Source organism: Hyperolius riggenbachi, chromosome 9, assembly GCF_040937935.1.
Source record: "Hyperolius riggenbachi isolate aHypRig1 chromosome 9, aHypRig1.pri, whole genome shotgun sequence".
Classification (NCBI taxonomy): Eukaryota; Metazoa; Chordata; class Amphibia; order Anura; family Hyperoliidae; genus Hyperolius; species Hyperolius riggenbachi.
Genome location: NC_090654.1, coordinates 252,707,440 through 252,726,923, shown reverse-complemented (window position 1 = coordinate 252,726,923; position 19,484 = coordinate 252,707,440). Strand labels below are relative to the sequence as shown.

Genomic DNA, 19,484 nt, shown 5'->3' with positions numbered 1-19,484 from the left:
TGTGGCAGGGGCATGGCTTAAGTGTCCCTTTTTCTCATCTCAAAAAGTTGGGAGGTATGGAGAATGTTCTAACAAATTTGACAAAATTGGATGGGGCGTAGAGAACTAGCAGGTGTTGGCAATTAACTAAAGAGATGTGAGCAGTAGAGGCACTAGGGTTTCAAATCTCTTCTTCCCTTCTTTCCCTCGACTTTTTTCTATTCCTTAATCTAAAATCCCTTTCTCCTTCTCCCAGCATGATCAATACTCTTCATGAGGAATTCTTAACTACATAAACCCAGGGGACATATTAATGACAAAGTTAATTTCCTTTATAGACACCCAATACATGCTATCTTCTCCTTTGGGGTCATACGCCTGTCTCATATTCAATGGATAGCATGATGGCATCCTCTAATGAAAAACAATGACTCAGGTAATATTTCTCTGTCCCCATGGATCATTTTTCAAACATAATAAGTTGTGCTGGTTTTTCTCTAGTCGGTCGTATTGGCTACATTACATATTCTCAATTACATAGATACAGCATGTAAGCTTCTACAGCATGTAAGCTTCAACACAACTTCTACAGGCTGTGCAATCCAATCAAATGTCTTGTAACTGTTCTCTTCATGCTATTTACAAACTTACAGTATGTACAGGTTAGGTCACATTGTTGTACTATCTTGCACAACTGGTGGCCATTTGACTGATACTCCCTTCTGTTGGTATGTTGTTTATTAAAGGAAGCGCCAGTGTTTGGCACATCACTTAAAGGGCTTTATTCACTAAACTGTGATAACTCAAATATCACACCTTATTATCACACCTAAGTTAACACACCTTATCAGAGTAGCATAGCAGGCGCTACAAACGTATGCCTGCCAATTGGCAATGGCAACCGTCCTGTCCTGAGCCCCTGCGGGTTCGTAGCGCTCGCTATGCTACTCTGATAAGGCATGTTAACTTTGATAAGGTGTGATATCGTGGATAAGGTGTGATATTTGAGTTATCACGGTTTAGTGAATCAAGCCCAAAGTTTGTAACTTTTTGTGCAAAAAATTAAATAAAATGATTTGTTAAAAAAAAAAAAAAAAGAAATAAAGAAAAAGGAAATTCTGTAAATTGTTCTGCAATAAAAGTCATTGGATGCCTTAATTACAGCCTCAAGATGATCTCACAGGGATGCTAGCTAATTTATGGCCAAAAGATAAGACTACTTTTTTGGTTAATCATCACATACCACAGACTCAATGCAATGAGGAGACATGGTAACTCATTCAAACGCAACTCGGTCAGGCTACATACAATGTATAAAGAACTCCATAATTTACAGCCAAGCAATAAGATGCAATCGGATCTGTTCTGACAGGGGTGACAGAGATAAACACCTGGATTACCTGAAGAAGAACTATATTACTAATCCCCTAATATAATCCACTAAAGGTTGAGTCCCAAATCAAGAAGGCCAACATCATCCCTAGGACTCAACCCATGGAATACAAGCAGGACCAGGAAGAGAGCAGAGTCTCACTGATGGTCACCTACGACCCACACTTGAAAATCTTAAGAAAGATTGCAAAAGAACAATGTCCTATTTTACACAAGTATCAAAGACTTTAATCATACATGTCAAACTCCGGCCCGTGGGCCAAATCTGGCCCTTGGAGCCATGAGATTTGGCCCTCAGGTAGTTTCCCCACTTTGCATTATGTTTGGCCCACTCTAGACCACCAGAGAAGCTATATTGGAGGGTCAACCCTAGATCACCAGGGAGGGGGACAGCACTAGGTACCAGTAAACTGTATAGCAGAGGAAAGGGGGGACCACTAGACACCAGGGAACTGTATAGGGGAAGGAAGGAGCCATTAAATACCAGGAAACTGTATAGGGGGGAGAGGACTACTAAACATCAGGAAATTGTATAGATGAGGGAGGTCCACTAAATATCAGGGAACTGTATAGGGGATGGATGGGGGCTATTAGACACCAGGGAACTTAATAAAGGAGACAAGTGCCCACTAGACGTTGAGCTTGGCCCGCAACTTTGTCCCAGAGCTCAATTTCGGCTCACTTTGTATTTGAGTTCGACACCCCTCCTCTAAATACATACAGGGTGCATTTCTCTGTTTTCCTTTTGTCCTGTGCCAGAGTTCATAACCTTCTAGTGGTACTTTGCACTTTGATATCAGTGAAAGTTTTCAAATACAGTACTGCAAACTCTAGTTTGGATGCTATGTGAATGCATTTAAAATCTCAGATTTAATGTTTTTCTCATGGATTAACACAGCGAGGGCCTATCAAGTTCACACAAAAGATCTAAGACAAACACAGAAAAAAAGTAAAGTAACAATAAAAAGCTTACAGCAAAAGACCACGCATCGATTTCACGCTGATTTCGACGTATAGTTAATTTGCAATCCTTGCTTTCCCCACGCCTGACCTACTGCGGCTTTAGTACATTAAGAAATCATGCTTAGAAACAGCTTTTTTTTATGTGATCACGGCTGCCACCCCTGTGATCTACTCGGTCTGTAGGACACAGATCATTTATGCTGGCCAATGCCAAAAAGTAGAATTCAAATAGCCAAGGTAGATAGTATGATAAAAGACCTACAATGCCTGCAGCTAGTACAGAATGTTGTGGCAAGGCTGTTATAACAAGCCAACCCCGCCATTACCACATAGCACCAATCCTTTGCTCACTCCACTGGCTACTCATAAAATGAGGAATGATCTTCAAGATTTGCATGCTAACATTCAAATCTCTACATGACCGAGGCCCCGGAAACCTGAAGGATTTGGTGCAACTGTGTTACATCTCTGAAAACCTCAGATCAACGGGATCAAACAACTGGACCACCCCCAGAGTCCAATTCATTATATTTGGAGCTAAAGCCTTCTGCCATGCTGCCCCTACCCTTTGGAACACCAAGCCATGTGTGTGTGCAGTGGCGTCGCAATAGGGGGTGCAGAAGCTGCAACCGCATCGGGGCGCTTGGGCCAGGGGGCCCTCCCTCAACGATAGTATTAGCTCTTTATTGGTACTTTGCTGGTAATAATCACTTCTAACTGTCCCCCATCCCCCTCTTGCACTTCTGATGCTGTGGTTGTCCTTGGCAGGTTTCGGTGCGCCATATCAATGGTTATGTATAGAGTGGGGGCCAATGGAAAACTTGCACCGGGGCCCATAGCTCCTTATCTACACCACTTTGGCCTCAATTCACTAAGCTTTGTCAAACACTTTATCAAACGTTTAATAACTTACATCATGAGTAAAATCTAATTTTGAATTCACTAAGGTGTTGCATATTTATCGAATGTTTTATCGGTAAAACATTCGAAAAATCTATAACACCTTAGTGAATTCAAAGTTAGATTTTACTCATGGGGTAAGTTATCAAATGTTTGATAAAGTGTTTGATAAAGCTTAGTGAATTGAGGCCATTGTATGTGCAAATGTCTGGCTGAGATAACGGTGCAGGCGGGTCCCTAGACGGCGTGGATTGTGGCTGACGAGCGGGGTAACGCGGAAGCGAAACGGACGGCTGTGCGCGCGGCAGCAATGGCGGATAGCTACGCAACACTGGGAGAGCCCTCTGGAGGCCACCAATACGGGGGAGAGCCTGTTTATAAAACTCAAGCTGTGAATTTGTGGATGAATTTGTAAGTGCAATAAATTTTATAACTTTTTAAGTGGTAGCGGTTTTACGCTATGACAGGTCTTTTATTTGGAGGTCAAAGTTATCAGCAGCTGTGATTATATCTGAACCTGGTGCAATCCAAGGAGGGAACATTAAAGACACAGATCGCAAAGGTCGGGAGTGACCTGGGAATAGCCCCAAGGTGCAACTAAGACCTAATTGGGGGTCTTAGTAACGGGTGAGTCCCTTTCCAATACTTGGTGTGGTGGTGGTATGAAACAAGTACAGGCAATATTTTAGAAGATCCTATTGGTTGAAGTGACAGTACAGAAGAGAGGGGAATCTCCTCCTCTGTGGCAGCAGGACTGTGTGGAGCAATTAAATTGAATATTTTGCAGACTTAAGAAAATATTGGCGCACTGCCTGGACTATTTAACATTTGCGCATCTTAAAGTGTTTTGTTATTGAGAGAACAGTGCAGTAAACCCACCAAAACTCTCCTGTGGCAAATGATGAGTGTACATGTGTATATACAATGATCTGACATTCCCTTCCAATCAGGAAATTTAAATGATTTAGGGCTCGTTCACACCTAGGGTGTTTTGCACTTTTTTTTAAGCGCCAGTGATTTTCAAAATCGCCCTAAAAGCGCTTGTGCAATGATTCCCTATGAGAGTGTGTTCACATATGAGCGGTTTGTTTCAGCAAAGGGCCGCATGTACCATTTTCTGAGCGTTGTTGCTCAATAGAAGGTATAGGGAAATCGCAAAGCGCTTGAATTGCGGCAGGAAGTGAAAAAACAAATCGCTCTGCAAAAGCACTTTATACAAAATCACAGCAGGCAGCTAAGCGCTGGAAGGAGAAAAAAAAAAACACGCAAAAAAAAAAAATGTATGTAAGCTCACAAACGTAAGTATTACACTCACAAGGGTGGGTTACAAAACTTGCAACCACCATCTGAGCCTGCAGGAATATAACTGTCCCCGCTCCGTGTCCCAGGTCTGTTGGTGCAGATGCTGTTCGGTCACTCTCCTGTATAAATTGTGTGGACTAAAGGTCCTCGTAACAAAAACAAAAAACCCTATGGGGTATGGGCTATACTAAAAAACACTAGTGGAGGCACCTTTAAAGATATGATACTACTAGATGTTGCATGTATGATAAGCGTAATTTAATGGAACAGTAGACAACGCGTTTCACAGGTCTTGACCCGCTTCCTCTGGTCAATACAAGTGCCTGTAGAACTTTGGATTACGAACATGAGTGTGATTTTTAGGTGCCTCCACCAGTGATTTTTAGTACAGAAGCAGATTTATTCACCAAGTACAGGGAAGTGGACAAGGAATTGTTATTCCAGCTGTGTATTGAAATGTACGCTTGGCTATACAGTTTTTACTAGAATGTACAGAATGTGACTGTACACCAGATCTATTATTGCCGTCTACTGGGCACTGAATCCATGAGAACTTCTGCTCCATGTTTGTATAATGTGATACAAATATTCCATGCTATAAAAAGTTGATGTCTGGTAAAAGCCACGACACAAGAGACTTAGTTATCGCTATTAGTCATAGCTACTATGATTCTAAGCAGCTGCTACTAATGTTATCCGGCACAGAGGCAAAACCTATGACACAAGAGCAGCAGCAACTAGTTTCTAAAGTACAATATTGTTTGGCGACTGGATTGGAGAACATTAGTGACAACTGCTTGGCCTCTTAGTAGAGGTTGCGACCTATTGCATCATTATGTTGTGTAAAATGGCCTATACACGATAGCATTTTTAGAGGGTTTTTTTGAGGAAAGAAATCTGATTAATTTCTCCACTTGGCTGAATAATTGATAAAACCTCCACCAAAACAAAAATACAGTGGCTTGCAAAAGTATTCAGCCCCCTTGAAGTTTTCCACATTTTGTCACATTACTGCCACAAACATGAATCAATTTCATTGGAATTCCACATGAACGACCAGTACAAAGTGGTGTACACGTGAGAAGTGGAACAAAAATCATACATGATTCCAAACATTTTTTACAAATTTATAACTGCGAAGTGGTGTGTGCATTATTATTCGGCCCCCTTTGATCTGGGTGCAGTCAGTTGCCTATAGACATTGCCTGATGAGTGCTAATGACTAAATAGAGTGCACCTGTGTGTAATCTAATGTCAGTACAAATACAGCTGCTCTGTGACGGCCTCAGAGGTTGTCTAAGAGAATATTGGGAGCAACAACACCATGAAGTCCAAAGAACACACCAGACAGGTCAGATTTCCAAAGCCTTGAACATCCCACGGAGCACTGTTCAAGCGATCATTCAGAAATGGAAGGAGTATGGCACAACTGTAAACCTACCAAGACAAGGCCGTCCACCTAAACTCACAGGCCGAACAAGGAGAGCGCTGATCAGAAATGCAGTCAAGATGCAGTCAAGATGCCCATGGTGACTCTGGACGAGCTGCAGAGATCTACAGCTCAGGTGGGGGAATCTGTCCATAGGAAAACTATTAGTCATGCACTGCACAAAGTTGGCCTTTATGGAAGAGTGGCAAGAAGAAAGCCATTGTTACAGAAAAGCATAAGAAGTCCTGTTTGCAGTTTGCCACAAGCCATGTGGGGGACACAGCAAACATGTGGAAAAAGGTGCTCTGTTCAGATGAGACCAAAATGGAACTTTTTGGCCAAAATGCAAAACGCTGTGTGTGGCGGAAAACTAACACTGCACATCACTCGGAACACACCATCCCCACTGTCAAATATGGTGGTGGCAGCATCATGCTTTGGGGGTGCTTCTCTTTAGCAGGGACAGGGAAGCTGGTCAGAGTTGATGGGAAGATGGATGGAGCCAAATACAGGGCAATCTTGGAAGAAAACCTCTTGGAGTCTGCAAAAGACTTGAGACTGGGGTGGAGGTTCACCTTCCAGCAGTACAACGACCCAAAACATAAAGCCAGGGCAACAATGGAATGGTCTCAAACTAAACATATCCATATATTAGAATGGCCCAGTCAAAGTCCAGATCTAAATCCAATCAAAAATCTGTGGTAAGATCTGAAAACTGCTGTTCACAAATGCTGTTCATCTAATCTGACTGAGCTGGAGCTGTTTTGCAAAGAAGAATGGGCAAGGATTTCAGTCTCTAGATGTGCAAAGCTGGTAGAGACATACCCTAAAACACTGGCAGCTGTAATTGCAGCAAAAGGTGGTTCTACAAAGTATTGGCTCAGGGGGCTGAATAATTATGCACACCCCACTTTGCAGTTATTGATTTGTAAAAAATGTTTGGAATCATGTATGATTTTTATTACACTTCTCACGTGTACACCACTTTGTATTGGTCTTTCACGTGGAATTCCAATAAAATTGATTCATGTTTGTGGCAGTAATATGACAAAATGTGGAAAACTTCAAGCGGGCTGAATACTTTTGCCACCCACTGTATATGCTTCACCTCGGTTACTAAAATATATTATAAGGCAATTCCCTGAGCATCTAGATTAAATTTGCAAACCATAGAAAGTCTCAGGCCTGGTTCACACTGCATATCTGCGGTTGCGGTGTGGCCTGGCAGCAGGCCAACCAGTAAGTAACGCTCACTTCCTGTGGCTGAATCGATGACGTGCACTGAAGTGTATTGCTAAAATCTGTGACGGATGTCGCCCGTCGGGGATCGGGACCTGACCCCCTTGGGCGACATCGCTGGACCTGGCTGTAGAGACGCGAGTCAGCTGTGCAGCCGACGAGGCATACTGTTTCTATGTGGCAGGGCAGAGGCAGGGGCGGTTCTTTCATGAAGCAACATGAATTACATGCTTCAGGCGGAAACAATTAAAAGGTGGCAAGAGGCGGCTCCCCTTCCCAAATGTACCCTCTCTCGCACGCCCCGTCTCCCCTTCCCTAGATGATGATGTGCTCTGAGGCTATGCAAGAGGGGAGGGGGATGATGCAGGTGGCGGCACACCGCAGCCGGGGAGCAGCGTGCACAATGGGGTGGCCATCCCATGGCCAAGTTGATGAACCAGGGGAATCGCTTGTAGTGTGGCAGTCAGGGGCTACTGAACACACACCTGATTATCGGCTAAGGCGGTGGTTATCGGCTGCCTCAGCCTACTTTGATCAAGCGTGTGTATGTAGCTTTAAGGGTGCCCGAGTTGTAAATAGGGACAGGCTACGAATAACCCCGGTGCTTGTAATCAAAATTACAAGTACAACTTGCTGGTCACGGCAGGAAGGAGGTTACCTTACCCATGCCGCCTCCCATTTCATATTCAGACTAGTGCTGGTGTTCCGGTTCAGCACCATTCCAGTAAGAACCAGCGGAGAGGGTCAAGATCAGTTCATTTACTTACAGGTGACTCCGCCTTCCGAAAACGCACCGTGAACTGCAGGTAGGTAAACCGCCCCTGATCCTGTCTGCTTGTTTGTACTGAAATGGTGCTGAGTTTCTAATTCGATATGCCGAGTTCAAACACACTAATTAGGAATATCGATACAATTGTTTTTAAGCAGTTCGCTTACCCGAATCTAGTTTCTTTTCTTCTTTTTCTCAGAAAAATCAAAGACATCGCCACTACAGTGACTAAGGCAGTGAGGATGCCCAAAACCAAAGGGACCCAGGACATCCTGGTGTGCGGATTCAGTTGTCGGCCTGTGCGTAAGAAAAACATTACGTTTAGCTTCCATACACAAGTGCAAGAATGCAGGTTTAAAGTACAGTTTCACTATTTTTTCCTCATAAAAAGCAAAAATAGGCACCTCATAATGTGCTCCTCAGGTTCCTTAGGTGACTTAAAGGGACTCTGAGCAGTAGCCCTACTTAAATGCATACCCAGGGCTATGCTTAGGGTACCTTTAAAGGACACCCAAGGCGAAAATAAACTAATGAAATAAACGATTGTATCTATCTTCCTTCTCCTAGAAATGACTTTTTAAGATATTCGACAGTTTTATTTTGTTTAAATCTACTTTTTAAGTTTTAACAGTTTTATTGTTTTTTGCTCAATCACACATTCATTGAAGTATGCGAGAGGCACAGACTAACCAGCAAGCTCATGGTGACCCAGAACTCATTGAAGTATGCCAGAGCTAAAATCTATGAACTATTGACCCTTTTTATCTCTGTAGTCTCTTCCTGTCTGAGTCAGCCACTTACATACCTGATATTTAACTATTTCAGGCAAAGAAAGAAAGAAAGTAACAGCATAGTTATTTGTGTGCTTGGCACTGTACATACGCATGTCTATCTGATCATGTCACATGTCACCTCGGGTATCCTTTAAGGGCAGTGTGGTGTATGCACAGCATTAATTTACTCCACAACCTGAAGTGAGAGGGATATGGAGGCTGATATATGTTTTATCTACAATGTTAATAGGAAACCTGTGGCATTTGACTCAGGTTTTATGCCAAAAAATTACTCATCATTAGATTTACTTGTCATCAATGGCCCTTATACAATTCACTTTTTCTCCTTATGCCTTGCACACACCATGCAATTTCCTGTGAGATCGACGGGTCAAAACCGTAATTTCCGACTGGTCCAATCAGTTTCCGATCTTTTTTCAATCAATTTTTTGATTAAGTCTGTACAATCTCAACTGGAAATTCGATCAGAAACCTGATTGGACCTGAAGGAAATTATCGTTTCAACCCGTCGATCTCACGGGAAATTGCATGGTGTGTACAAGGCATTATGAGAAAAAATTAACTGTATGATTACAAATAAAACTAATGATGGAATCAGTTCTTAGCATACAACCGGAGTCAAATGCCACATGTTTCTTATTATTTTAAGACAGCCCTAAAATACGAAATTACAGTAAACTGCATTAATAACAAGAGAACGTTTTGGAAAACGAAGTAGCCACCATGGATGGTCAATGACATACTAGTAATTCTGGCTTGCATTTATTAGGTTTGGAATTAGGCCAATCAAAATTCACTTTCTGATGACATTGGCCGCCCATTTCCAAAATACAGTACTTACAAACTACATAAAATTTGCACACAGGCCACAATTATTGGAATCTCATTTACTACTACTAGAGATGGCTCGAACCTCCGATTTTAGGTTCGCGAACCTCGAACGCGAACTTCCGCAAAAAAGTTTGTGAACCTGCAAACTTTGCGAACCGCAATAGACTTCAATGGGGAGGCGAACTTTCAAAACTATAAACACTAATTCTGGTCACTAAAGTGATGGAACAGATGTTTCAAGGGGTCTACTACCTGGAGGGGGGCATGGCGGAGTGGGACACGTGCCAAAAGTCCCGGGAAAAATTACGGATTTGACGCACAGCAGGGTTATAATCCCTAAAGGGCAGAAATCAAATTGCATTCCTAAATTGGAGGCGTAAAGTGCTTGAAAACATCTGTGTTTATACATGGATCAGGGAGTGTAATTAGTGTACTGCTTCACACTGACAGACCAAACTCACTGTGTAACGCACCGCAAACAGCTAGTGATGGCCATGCTGGACTGGTGCGCACGATGGCGAGAGTGCAGGCGATGGCTGTTTTCAAGCCCATATGGTGGGGCTGAGGTAGCTCAATGACAAAACAACAGTGACCGATTGTCCAGCTAATCGAATTTGGTCTGTCCACAATGAAGCAACAACCTTATTATCTTGGGTCAGGTATGCTCCAAACACTGATATAGCCGGTCATTGCTTCATTGTTATACGCAAGCCCCTTCACCATGGCAAGGTAACGATCAGAAAGGGGAATTGACACGTGTACAAGCCTTTTGTTTTGTTGTTGCAGCCGCAGTGCAGGCAGAAAAATTAGGCAGGCATGTACATGCACCAGAAAAATACTTATAACGGCCACTGCTAGCAGCGGCCTTAAAAATTCAGGAATCCACCTGGAGTCCTGGACCCTGTTGGTGGTGGCGGAGAAGGCAGTCAAGCGGCCTGCAGGCAGAGATGCTGTGTGGGGACCAACTTCGTCTTGGGGCAGGCAGTCACACGGCGTGCAGGCAGAGATGCTGTGTGTGGGGACTTAGTCTTCGGGCAGGCCTGACCGTGCTTTGCAGACCAGGCATCTGTGGTCAGATGGACCCTTGACCCAACACTGTGTGCCAGAGATGACACCACTTGCCTTTCAACATCACGGTACAGCTTGGGTATCGCCTTTTTTGAGAAACAATTGCGGCCTGGTATCTTCCGCTGCGGTGGGTGGCTTTGCTTTTGTGTGCTGCATTTCCTCAGGTGGTCATGCCATTGCAGTTTGTGCTTTTTCATCATGTGCCTTCGTAAGGTAGTTGACCCTACACGGGTCTTGGGTCTTTCCACGGCTCAAATTTCGGTGGCATAGAGTACAGATGGCATTGCTCTCATCTGAGGCAGACACACAAAAAAAATGTCCCCACCGCTGAGCCCTGGGGTGATGGCACTTTGGTGGTGGCAGCCGACGGAGTGTCAAGTGGGGTGCCAAAATCAGAGCAGGAGGAGGAAGATATGTCATGCTTCCATGCGGAAGCTGGGGAAGATGAGGTGTTCTGTGTTAAATAGTCAACTACGTCCTGACAATATTGGGGGTTGATGGCACGTGCCTTCTTCTGAACATTGTACTTTGGTCGAGGGCCACACAAAATCATGACAGCACGACCTCAAACAGACCTGCCGGGTGGCCTGCCTCTGCCTGTTTTGGCCATATTTAGTGGGATGAGGTGAAAGGCATGCACTGACTTGACTAATACAATGTGCAGTCACACAGGTGTAGTGACAAGGTATATAGTGACTGCTGGTATAATACAATGTGCAGTCACAGATGCAGTGAAAGGTATGCTTTGTATTGTATTACAATACACTGTGCAGCTGTCACACAGGTGCAGTTAACAGGTATGCATGGACTGGAATATAAAACAGCGTGCAGTCACACAGGTGCAGTGAACAGGTATGCAGTGAATGGTATATAAAATTGCTTGCTGTCACACAGGTGCAGTGAAAGGTATACAGTGACTGGTATTACAATACAATGTGCAGCTGCAACACACAGGTTCAGTGAAAAGGTAGGCACTGAATGTGCAGGGCCTGGCACAGTATAGGAATTAGCAAGGGCCAGCTGCGACAGACAGGGCTGTATATGCAAGTGTCAGTGGGCCACACACACAAAAAAAAAAAAAAAAAATCACAAGAACATTAGCTCCCAAAAAAGCGGTTTTGGTGGTGCTTTTTAGCAACAAATATCAGCAAGGAGCAAGTTAACAGACCTAACTATTGCTTTCCCTCTCTCTCCAATGTCTCTCCCTTCTCTCACTAATACTGCAGCACACAGAGTGAGAACATGGCCGTCGCTGCTGCCTTTTATAAGGGAGGGGGGGGGGGGGGGCTTCAGGAGGGAGTGCAGCCTCAGTGGCTGCCCTGTGTCTGCTGACTGTGATGCGGAGGGTCAAAGTTTAGCCCAATGATGTAGTATAGGGGGCTGGTCGAACTCGCATAAAGTGACCGCAAACCCGCGATGTAACCGTTCGGGCCATCTCTATTTACTACCTCCAGTGGCTGCAATTAAAACCAATCTCCAACATTAAACGTTATTCCTCCCTCCATTATCCCCAACTAAATAAATGCAGTTCCCCATTCCCACCAACCCTGCCTCAAACTCACTCCTTGCACTGTTTGGCCAGATGGTGGGGTCACGTGACCATGAAGATGACGACCCCTTAAGTGGAACTAAAACTCAGAACTTCCTCTCTGCTCTAAAAGATTAGCCACAGAATGATAACCCTTAAGTGAAAAAATGTTCTTCATTACAATTAATCGAAATCCTAAAAAAAAGCTACCAAAAATGTTTTAACTTGGTTTCACTTATGCAGAGAGCACTGAAAGGGTTAAGCCTTAAGGTGGCCATACACTGGCCCGATTCCCGGCCGTTTCGACAGCAGATTCGATCCTGGGATCGAATCTGCTGCCAATCGTTCGCGGTAAACGCCGCCGACGATCCGATTTCCTCCCGAAATCGGATCGGTCCGTTGATCGCGCCGTGCGGGAAATTACCCTCGATCGCCCGCGGGTAAAGTGCGCGTCGCTAGCGGCGGCCGATCCGATGAAAAATACATTACCTGATGCGGGCTCCCGGGCGTCTTCTCCGCATCTTCTCAGCGCTGCACCCGCTCCATCCCGGCGCTTCCTGGGTCACTGCAGTGACCCAGGAAGTTCAAATAGAGGGCGCTCTATTTGAACTTCCTGGTCACGGAGTGACACAGGAAGCGCCGAGATGGAGCAAGAACAGAGCGGTGCAGCGTGGAGAAGATGCCCGGGAGCCAGCGTCAGGTAATGTATGCGCGGGGGGAGGACAGGCGGCAGGAGCAGCTGAACAGATTGTGATCGGTTTCAGGCTGAAATCGATTCACAATCTGTTTGCAGTAAAGGCAGCCATACGATCCCTATCTGATCAGATTCGATCAGATAGGGATCTGTCAGCTGGTCGATCTGATGGCACATCGACCAGTGTATGGCTGCCTTTACTGTTTATTGTATGGAGAGCTGCCTCAGTAGAGCATTCCTGTAATCTATTCACATTTGCTGATAAGAACTAATTACAGTCCTGGCCAAAAGTTTTGAGACTGTCAAAAACATTGGAAATTAGAAAAGTTGGTGCTTAAGTTTTTATAATAGTTATTTGCATATACTCCAGAATGTTATGAAGAGTGTTCAGATAATTTTCATAGTCCTTCTTTGCCATGAAAATTAACTGAATCCTGCTGAGATCATTTCAGTAATTGTCTTGTTAACTCAGGTGAGAATGTTGACGAGCACAAGGCTGGAGATCATTATGTCAGGCTGATTGGGTTAGAATTGCAGACTTGAAATGTTCAAAGGAGGGTGATGCTTGAAATCATTGATCTTCCATTGTTAACCAAGGTGACCAGCAAAGAAACGCATGCAGCCATCATTGCGTTGCATAAAAAAGGCTTTACAGGCAAGGATATTGTGGCTACTAAGATTGCACCTAAATCAACAATTTATAGGAGCATCAAAAACTTCAAGGAAAGAGGTTCAATTCTTGTTAAGAAGGCTTCAGGGCCTCCAAGAAAGTCCAGCAAGCGCCAGTTTCGTTTCCTAAAGAGGATTCAGCTGCAGGATTGGAGTGCAACCAGTGCAGAGGTTGCTCAGGAATGTCAGCAGGCAGGTGTGAGCGCATCTGCACGCATAGTGAGGCAAATACTTTTGTAAGATGGCCTGGTGTCAAGAAGGGCAGCAAAGAAGCCACTTCTCTTCCAAAAAAACATCAGGGACAGATTGATCTTCTGCAGAAAGTATGGTGAATGGACTGCTCAAGACTGGGGCAAAGTCATATTCTCTGATGAAGCCCCTTTCCGATTGTTTGGGGCATCTGGAAAAAGGCTTGTCAGGAGAGGAGAAGGTGAGCGCTGCGCTACCATCAGTCTTGTGTTATGCCAACAGTAAAGCATCCTGAGACCATTCATGTGTGGGGTTGCTTCTCACTCAGTTTTGCCAAAAAACACAGCCATGAATAAAGAATGGTACCAAAACACCCTCCAACAGCAACTTATTCCAACAATCCAACAACAGATTGTTGAAGAACAATACACTTTCCAGCACGATGGATCAGTGTCACAAAGCAAAAGTGATAACCAAGTGGCTCGGGGACCAAAACGTTGACATTTTGGGTCCATGGCCTGGAAACTCCCCAGATCTTAATCCCATTGAGAACTTGTGGTCATTCCTCAAGAGGCGCGTGGACAAACAAAAACCAACTAATGCTAAGAAACTCAAAGAAGTGATTATGAAAAAATGTGTTGCTATCAGTCAGCATTTGGCCCAGAAGTTGATTGAGAACATGTCCAGTCGAATTGCAGAGGTCCTGAAAAAGAAGGGCCAACACTGCAAATACTGACTCTGCATAAATCTCATGTAATTGTCAATAAAAGCCTTTGAAATGTATGAAGTGCTTATAATTATATTTCAGTAAATCACAAACAACTGAAACAAAGATCTAAAAGCAGTTTAGCAGCAAACTTTGTGAAAACTAATATTTTTGACAGTCTCAAAACCTTTGGCCAGGACTGTAGACATATTGATCTGGCTAACAAACACAGAACACACAGAAGTGAATTTCTCCAGCAACCATATGTGGAATAAAGACTTTTCATTGTGTGCTGTGCAAGAGTTTGAGTCCGCTTTGAAGGCTTTACACTTCTGCACATTATCTGTGTATACGCACAGACGCATGCAGCCCCTACTTCAGAAGCTGTAAGCTAGCTAGTTTCCAAAGCAATTTAAACGCAAACAGCGAACAAGAGACAAAATTATGTGTTGTGGGGGTGGCAAACCGATTGAGGAACAATTTAGGAAAGGCGGAGATTTGAACAATAGCGCAGGCAGATGAGTAGCAAGGAAGACATTTGCAAAGGGGGTACACTAGGCTGAACACAGCCGAAGCATCAACTGCCCACTCAAAATTTAGCATAATCATTATGAGGACACCATGAATAGAACTGGCAGGTGCGCATGTAAGTTCAGCTCTGTATATGCCGTTTACGTATACGAGTCATCTGCCAAATCGGGCACAAAAGAACTGAAAAACCTAAGCAGGCTGCCAGGGAGTTATTTTTGGAAAACTCATCAAGGCGCAGCTCTTACAATCTCCTAATTTAAATAAGCATTCGCTGCTCAGGACGCACCGCCGAGACAAAGGGGACAATCACAACTCATTTGTCTTAAAATAAAAAATAATTAAATGATTAGCTGCAAACTGCGCGGTTTTCCATTTATTTAAGCTATGCTTCCAAGGGATTACTTTAGAGAAGAAAAAAAAATAACAATCTTCTAATCGTCAGGTAGATTGGGCTACGTACAATGCAACATAACAATTCCTCTGCTGCCTTATTTAAAAAAAGAAAAAAAGTACTTGTGCGGGATTAAATTGAATGCTTTAATGAGCGTTTATGTCCTTTGGAACAGAAGTGCATTACTTGGCTCATTCCTAGAGAGCTGTTATCTTCTTAAATCACTTTCATACATTTTTAAAGATGGGCTGTAATAAGAACGATGTCAAGAAAGTTTATTTATTCATTCCGAGCAAGGAATCATAAATTAACTCCTTAAGGTAAATTATTCTCTCCCATGTGCATGACCCAGTGTTTCTGTAAAAGAGCTCTTCAAGGTTACAGAGTTGGCTGGAGTACAGGAATTACCTATTCTTAAAGGAAATGTCCGAGCTCCCCTAAAAAAAAAATGAAAAATGACATCTACCTACCTGGGGCTTCTTTCAGCCCATGGTAGCCGATACGTACCTCGCCGGTGCTTCGCTTCCAGCTGGTGGCCCGGGGTCCCCTCAGTTTGTGATGGCGAACCTTGCCAAGTTGGGATCTTCTGCGCCTGCGCAGTACACCCCAGAGCATGTGGACAAGAAGTGAAGCGGCTCTCGCGCAGGCGCAGGAGGCCCGACCTGGTGAGGTCGCCATCACGAACGGAGGGGGCCCTGTGGATCTGCGGCGAGGGACATATCGGCTACCAGGGGCTGGAGGAAGCCCCGGGTAAGTAGATGATATGTTTTTTAGGAGCTTGGATATTTCCTTTAAAAGAAACATTAGACAGCATTAATGAATGTATTTACACTTACCTGGGGCTTCCGCCAGCCCCATGAGGTGTGTGGGCTCCCTTGTCGTCATCCCTGTTCACTTGATATGTCCCCTGGTAATCTGGCTGGCTGCGCTCTTCTGCGCATGCGCACCCAAGCCGTGCCTTCCCTCCCCCCCCCCCCCCCCCCCCCGTAACACTCCTGCAGCCGTGAACATTCTGCACCAGTGCAATAATACTGCTCCCGTGCACAGGAGCGTGACATTGCAGCGCATGCGCAGAAACGCACAATTGGTCGTAACTGGCCAGATTACCGGGGGTAGGGGAGATCAAGTGATCAGAGCATCCGGACAATGAGTGAGCCCACGCACTTCATGGGTCTGGAGGAAACCCCAGGTAGGTATAAATACACCCATTAATCTAGTCTCAGGTATACTAAATATTTGGGCATTTCCTTCACTCTAATAGACCATAAAAGGTCACTTTTGGAGTAATGAAATGTCCTCTATAATACAAAAAGCATCCAGATAAACCTGCTTGATTTTCCTTAAGATGGCCATACATCTAGCGATTTTGCAGGTCGATTAATTATCTGAATCAATCATTTTATCGAGTTGAATGGAAATGGGTGCCACAACCTGCCAATTGATGATTCCATCGATTTCAAGCCAGAATCTGTCAAAATGCATTGATCACACATGCTGGAAAATCTCAATAGTGCTCGATAGGGTGCATGGTGGTAATGGCATTCGATATCGCGATGGACATACGCAATGGTCCCCCAGCCGCTGCCCCCAAGTGTAACGCGTCCCCACCAGTGCCCATGCTCTGTAAATTCTCACCTGTACCACTGGCACAACTGCTGGCATCATCCACTGTCACCACGGTACTGAGTGCCTGTACCACGTGGCACCAGGCAAGTTTCACTAGTTTTCAGATACCAACACAATTGCAACCTCAGATCTGCACATGACCTGCTGTTGTCCTCCTCTAGAATGACCTCCTCGCATTCACGTATATAAGACTTCTCACGTGCCTTATCCCTCCTCTGGAATGCCCTCCCATAACACATCCGTCATTCTCCAACCTTATTTTAGCTTTAAACGCTCTCTCAAAACTCACTTGTTCCGACAAGCATACGCTCTGCCTTAGTCCACTTCCCTTTGTCCTAAGACCAAATTGCACTTCTAGTATACCGTATATCCTAAAACACACTGCATCTATGTATGTTTATTGTATAGTACACCACCTCGTTTCCCCCCTAGTCCTTTAGATTGTAAGCTTGCAAGGGCAGGGCTCTCTCCCCCTTTTGTGTCTTGGAATTCCTTATACATTTTTTTCATTATGTTACTTTTGTCTCAGTCATTACCAATTCTGTATTCGATACTGTATTTTGTCCCAATTATGTATTGTGTATATTGGTGTATTCCATTTGTCTCTTATTATGTACCCCATGTTTGTTTCTTACTTTGTACAGCACCACGGAATATGTTGGCGCTTTATAGATCAATAATAATAATACTCTATGCTTGACAGTAAGTATTGTTCATTCATCCAGTGCAATAGGAACGGACTTGGAAGGAACTCACCAGCTTCTTCTTTAGAGGCCACAAGAATGAAGTCACTCCATGGTCCACACCCAGCAGAATTGGCCATGCACACCCGAACTGTTAGATCTTTTTGGGGGTCCCAGACTGTCAGGTTGGCTTGATTTCCCTGGACAAATACTTCTCCCTAGTAATACATTGTAATTTTTATTAGAAATCTAAACCCAATCTTCAGGACATAGGCACTAGATCGCAGCAAAAGCTATGATAAAAATAGTAGTTAGTGTATCTGAAAACAGGTCAGTCAAGGTCACGCCTTTCCAAGTAGAAAACTATTGGAACAAAATAGTGTCGTGACCTTTAGATGAACCTCAAAAGCAATAAAAAGCAATGCTGTATTGTTTTTGTGCTGGAGGTCCAAAGACATACTATCTGTCAAAAACACAAAGTTAATTTTGATTTTGGTAATAATTTTAAGGAGAACTGTGCACCAAATTTTCAAAATTTATCAAACTCCTCCTAAAGGTGGCCACACACGATACAATAAAATGATCCGATTTTACAGTAATTCGATAAAAACGATCGTATCTCCCGAAAAAATCGAAAGCTTTTTTTTCATTCGACTGAAAAATACGATCGGATTTCCCGTTTTCTTCGATTTTAATCGATCCGGACTGCCAGATATTTTTCTTCAATCTTTCTAAAGATTGTATGGTGTGTGTTGGATTGTCAACTTATGAATATACACACCCTAGCAATTTTGTTAGAGTTTCCAATCATTTTTATCATAATTGGGGGAAGAATTGAACATAGGTGTGTGGTACATTGGTCATATTTTTGAAATGTTACAATCAGTCAGAAAAATTGATTGCAATTCTTAAATTGAACAGATATTTAAAAAATTGTATGGTGTGATGCCACCTTAAGGAAGGCTCATTGATTGTGTTGGCTTCGGGAGGAGGGGGGGAAGGGGGGGGGGAGGGTTGCCGCAGGCGCCTATGGGAGGCTGCTGAGTAGCCCCTTGTCTATATGGAGGCCTCAACTTTCTATGTCCCTGTCCTACAGAACTTTAGGTTCCCACAGTCATATTCTATGTCTTTGGCAGATGCAATGCATGCCAGGGATGCGCAATGCATTCCAGGAGATGTAGTTCCTATTTATGTGATTATCTCTCCTGGTTGGGAGATGTAACCACATCAACAAACTAAATCCCCGACATGCATTGCGGCTTTCAGGGACATACCACTGAGGGAATTCCCATCTGTGGCGCAGGAACACAGAAAATGGAAAGTTTCATATATATGGGGGGTTATGTAGAAGCCCCCCCCTAAGTTAATGCCTATTCCCCCCCCCGCCCAAAGCCCACACAAGTTGTCTGAACTTAGAAGCACCCAGACCCACAGTATTTTTTTAAATAACTAAATGTACAGTTATCTTGCAAGCTTTCAGCCCCCTTTACACTTGCATTGCAAACCTGTGTTGCATTACACTGTTTTACCGCAGGGTAAGGCAACGGCAATGCAAGGAAATGGGGCCTAGCACACTTACTGTGCCATATTGGAAGTGCCCAATCCACCACTGAGCCACCTCAAAGTCAACAATGCGCTACCAGCCAATTTCTGGGGCAATGGAAGTGATGCAAGTCATTCTGCGACGTATACATTTTAAAAATGTTGCCGCCGGCGGTGCATGGTGCATGTGCGGAAAAACGGGAATACGACAGAGAATCCCAGTGCTGTACCTCCTGTCCAGCAGGGAGTATCTCATTGG

The 19,484-nt window shown here is 44.0% G+C and overlaps 1 protein-coding gene and 1 long non-coding RNA gene across 2 annotated transcripts in view; one reads left to right on the top strand and one right to left on the bottom strand.

The window, feature by feature from the left end:
- The window catches only part of TYRO3 (TYRO3 protein tyrosine kinase), a 325,717-nt gene that overhangs the window by 90,300 nt on the left and 215,933 nt on the right, over positions 1-19,484 (bottom strand). Inside the window, exons 10-11 of the mRNA XM_068254301.1 lie at positions 17,757-17,901; positions 8,141-8,270 (exon numbers count right to left, since the gene is read on the bottom strand). Coding sequence (XP_068110402.1) covers positions 8,141-8,270; positions 17,757-17,901 — 275 coding nt within the window. The remainder of the gene's footprint in view (positions 1-8,140; positions 8,271-17,756; positions 17,902-19,484) is intronic.
- On the top strand, positions 310-17,896 carry LOC137533122 (uncharacterized). Its single transcript, XR_011024141.1, has 3 exons — positions 310-415; positions 8,173-8,272; positions 17,726-17,896. It is a non-coding gene; the product is annotated as an uncharacterized lncRNA (long non-coding RNA).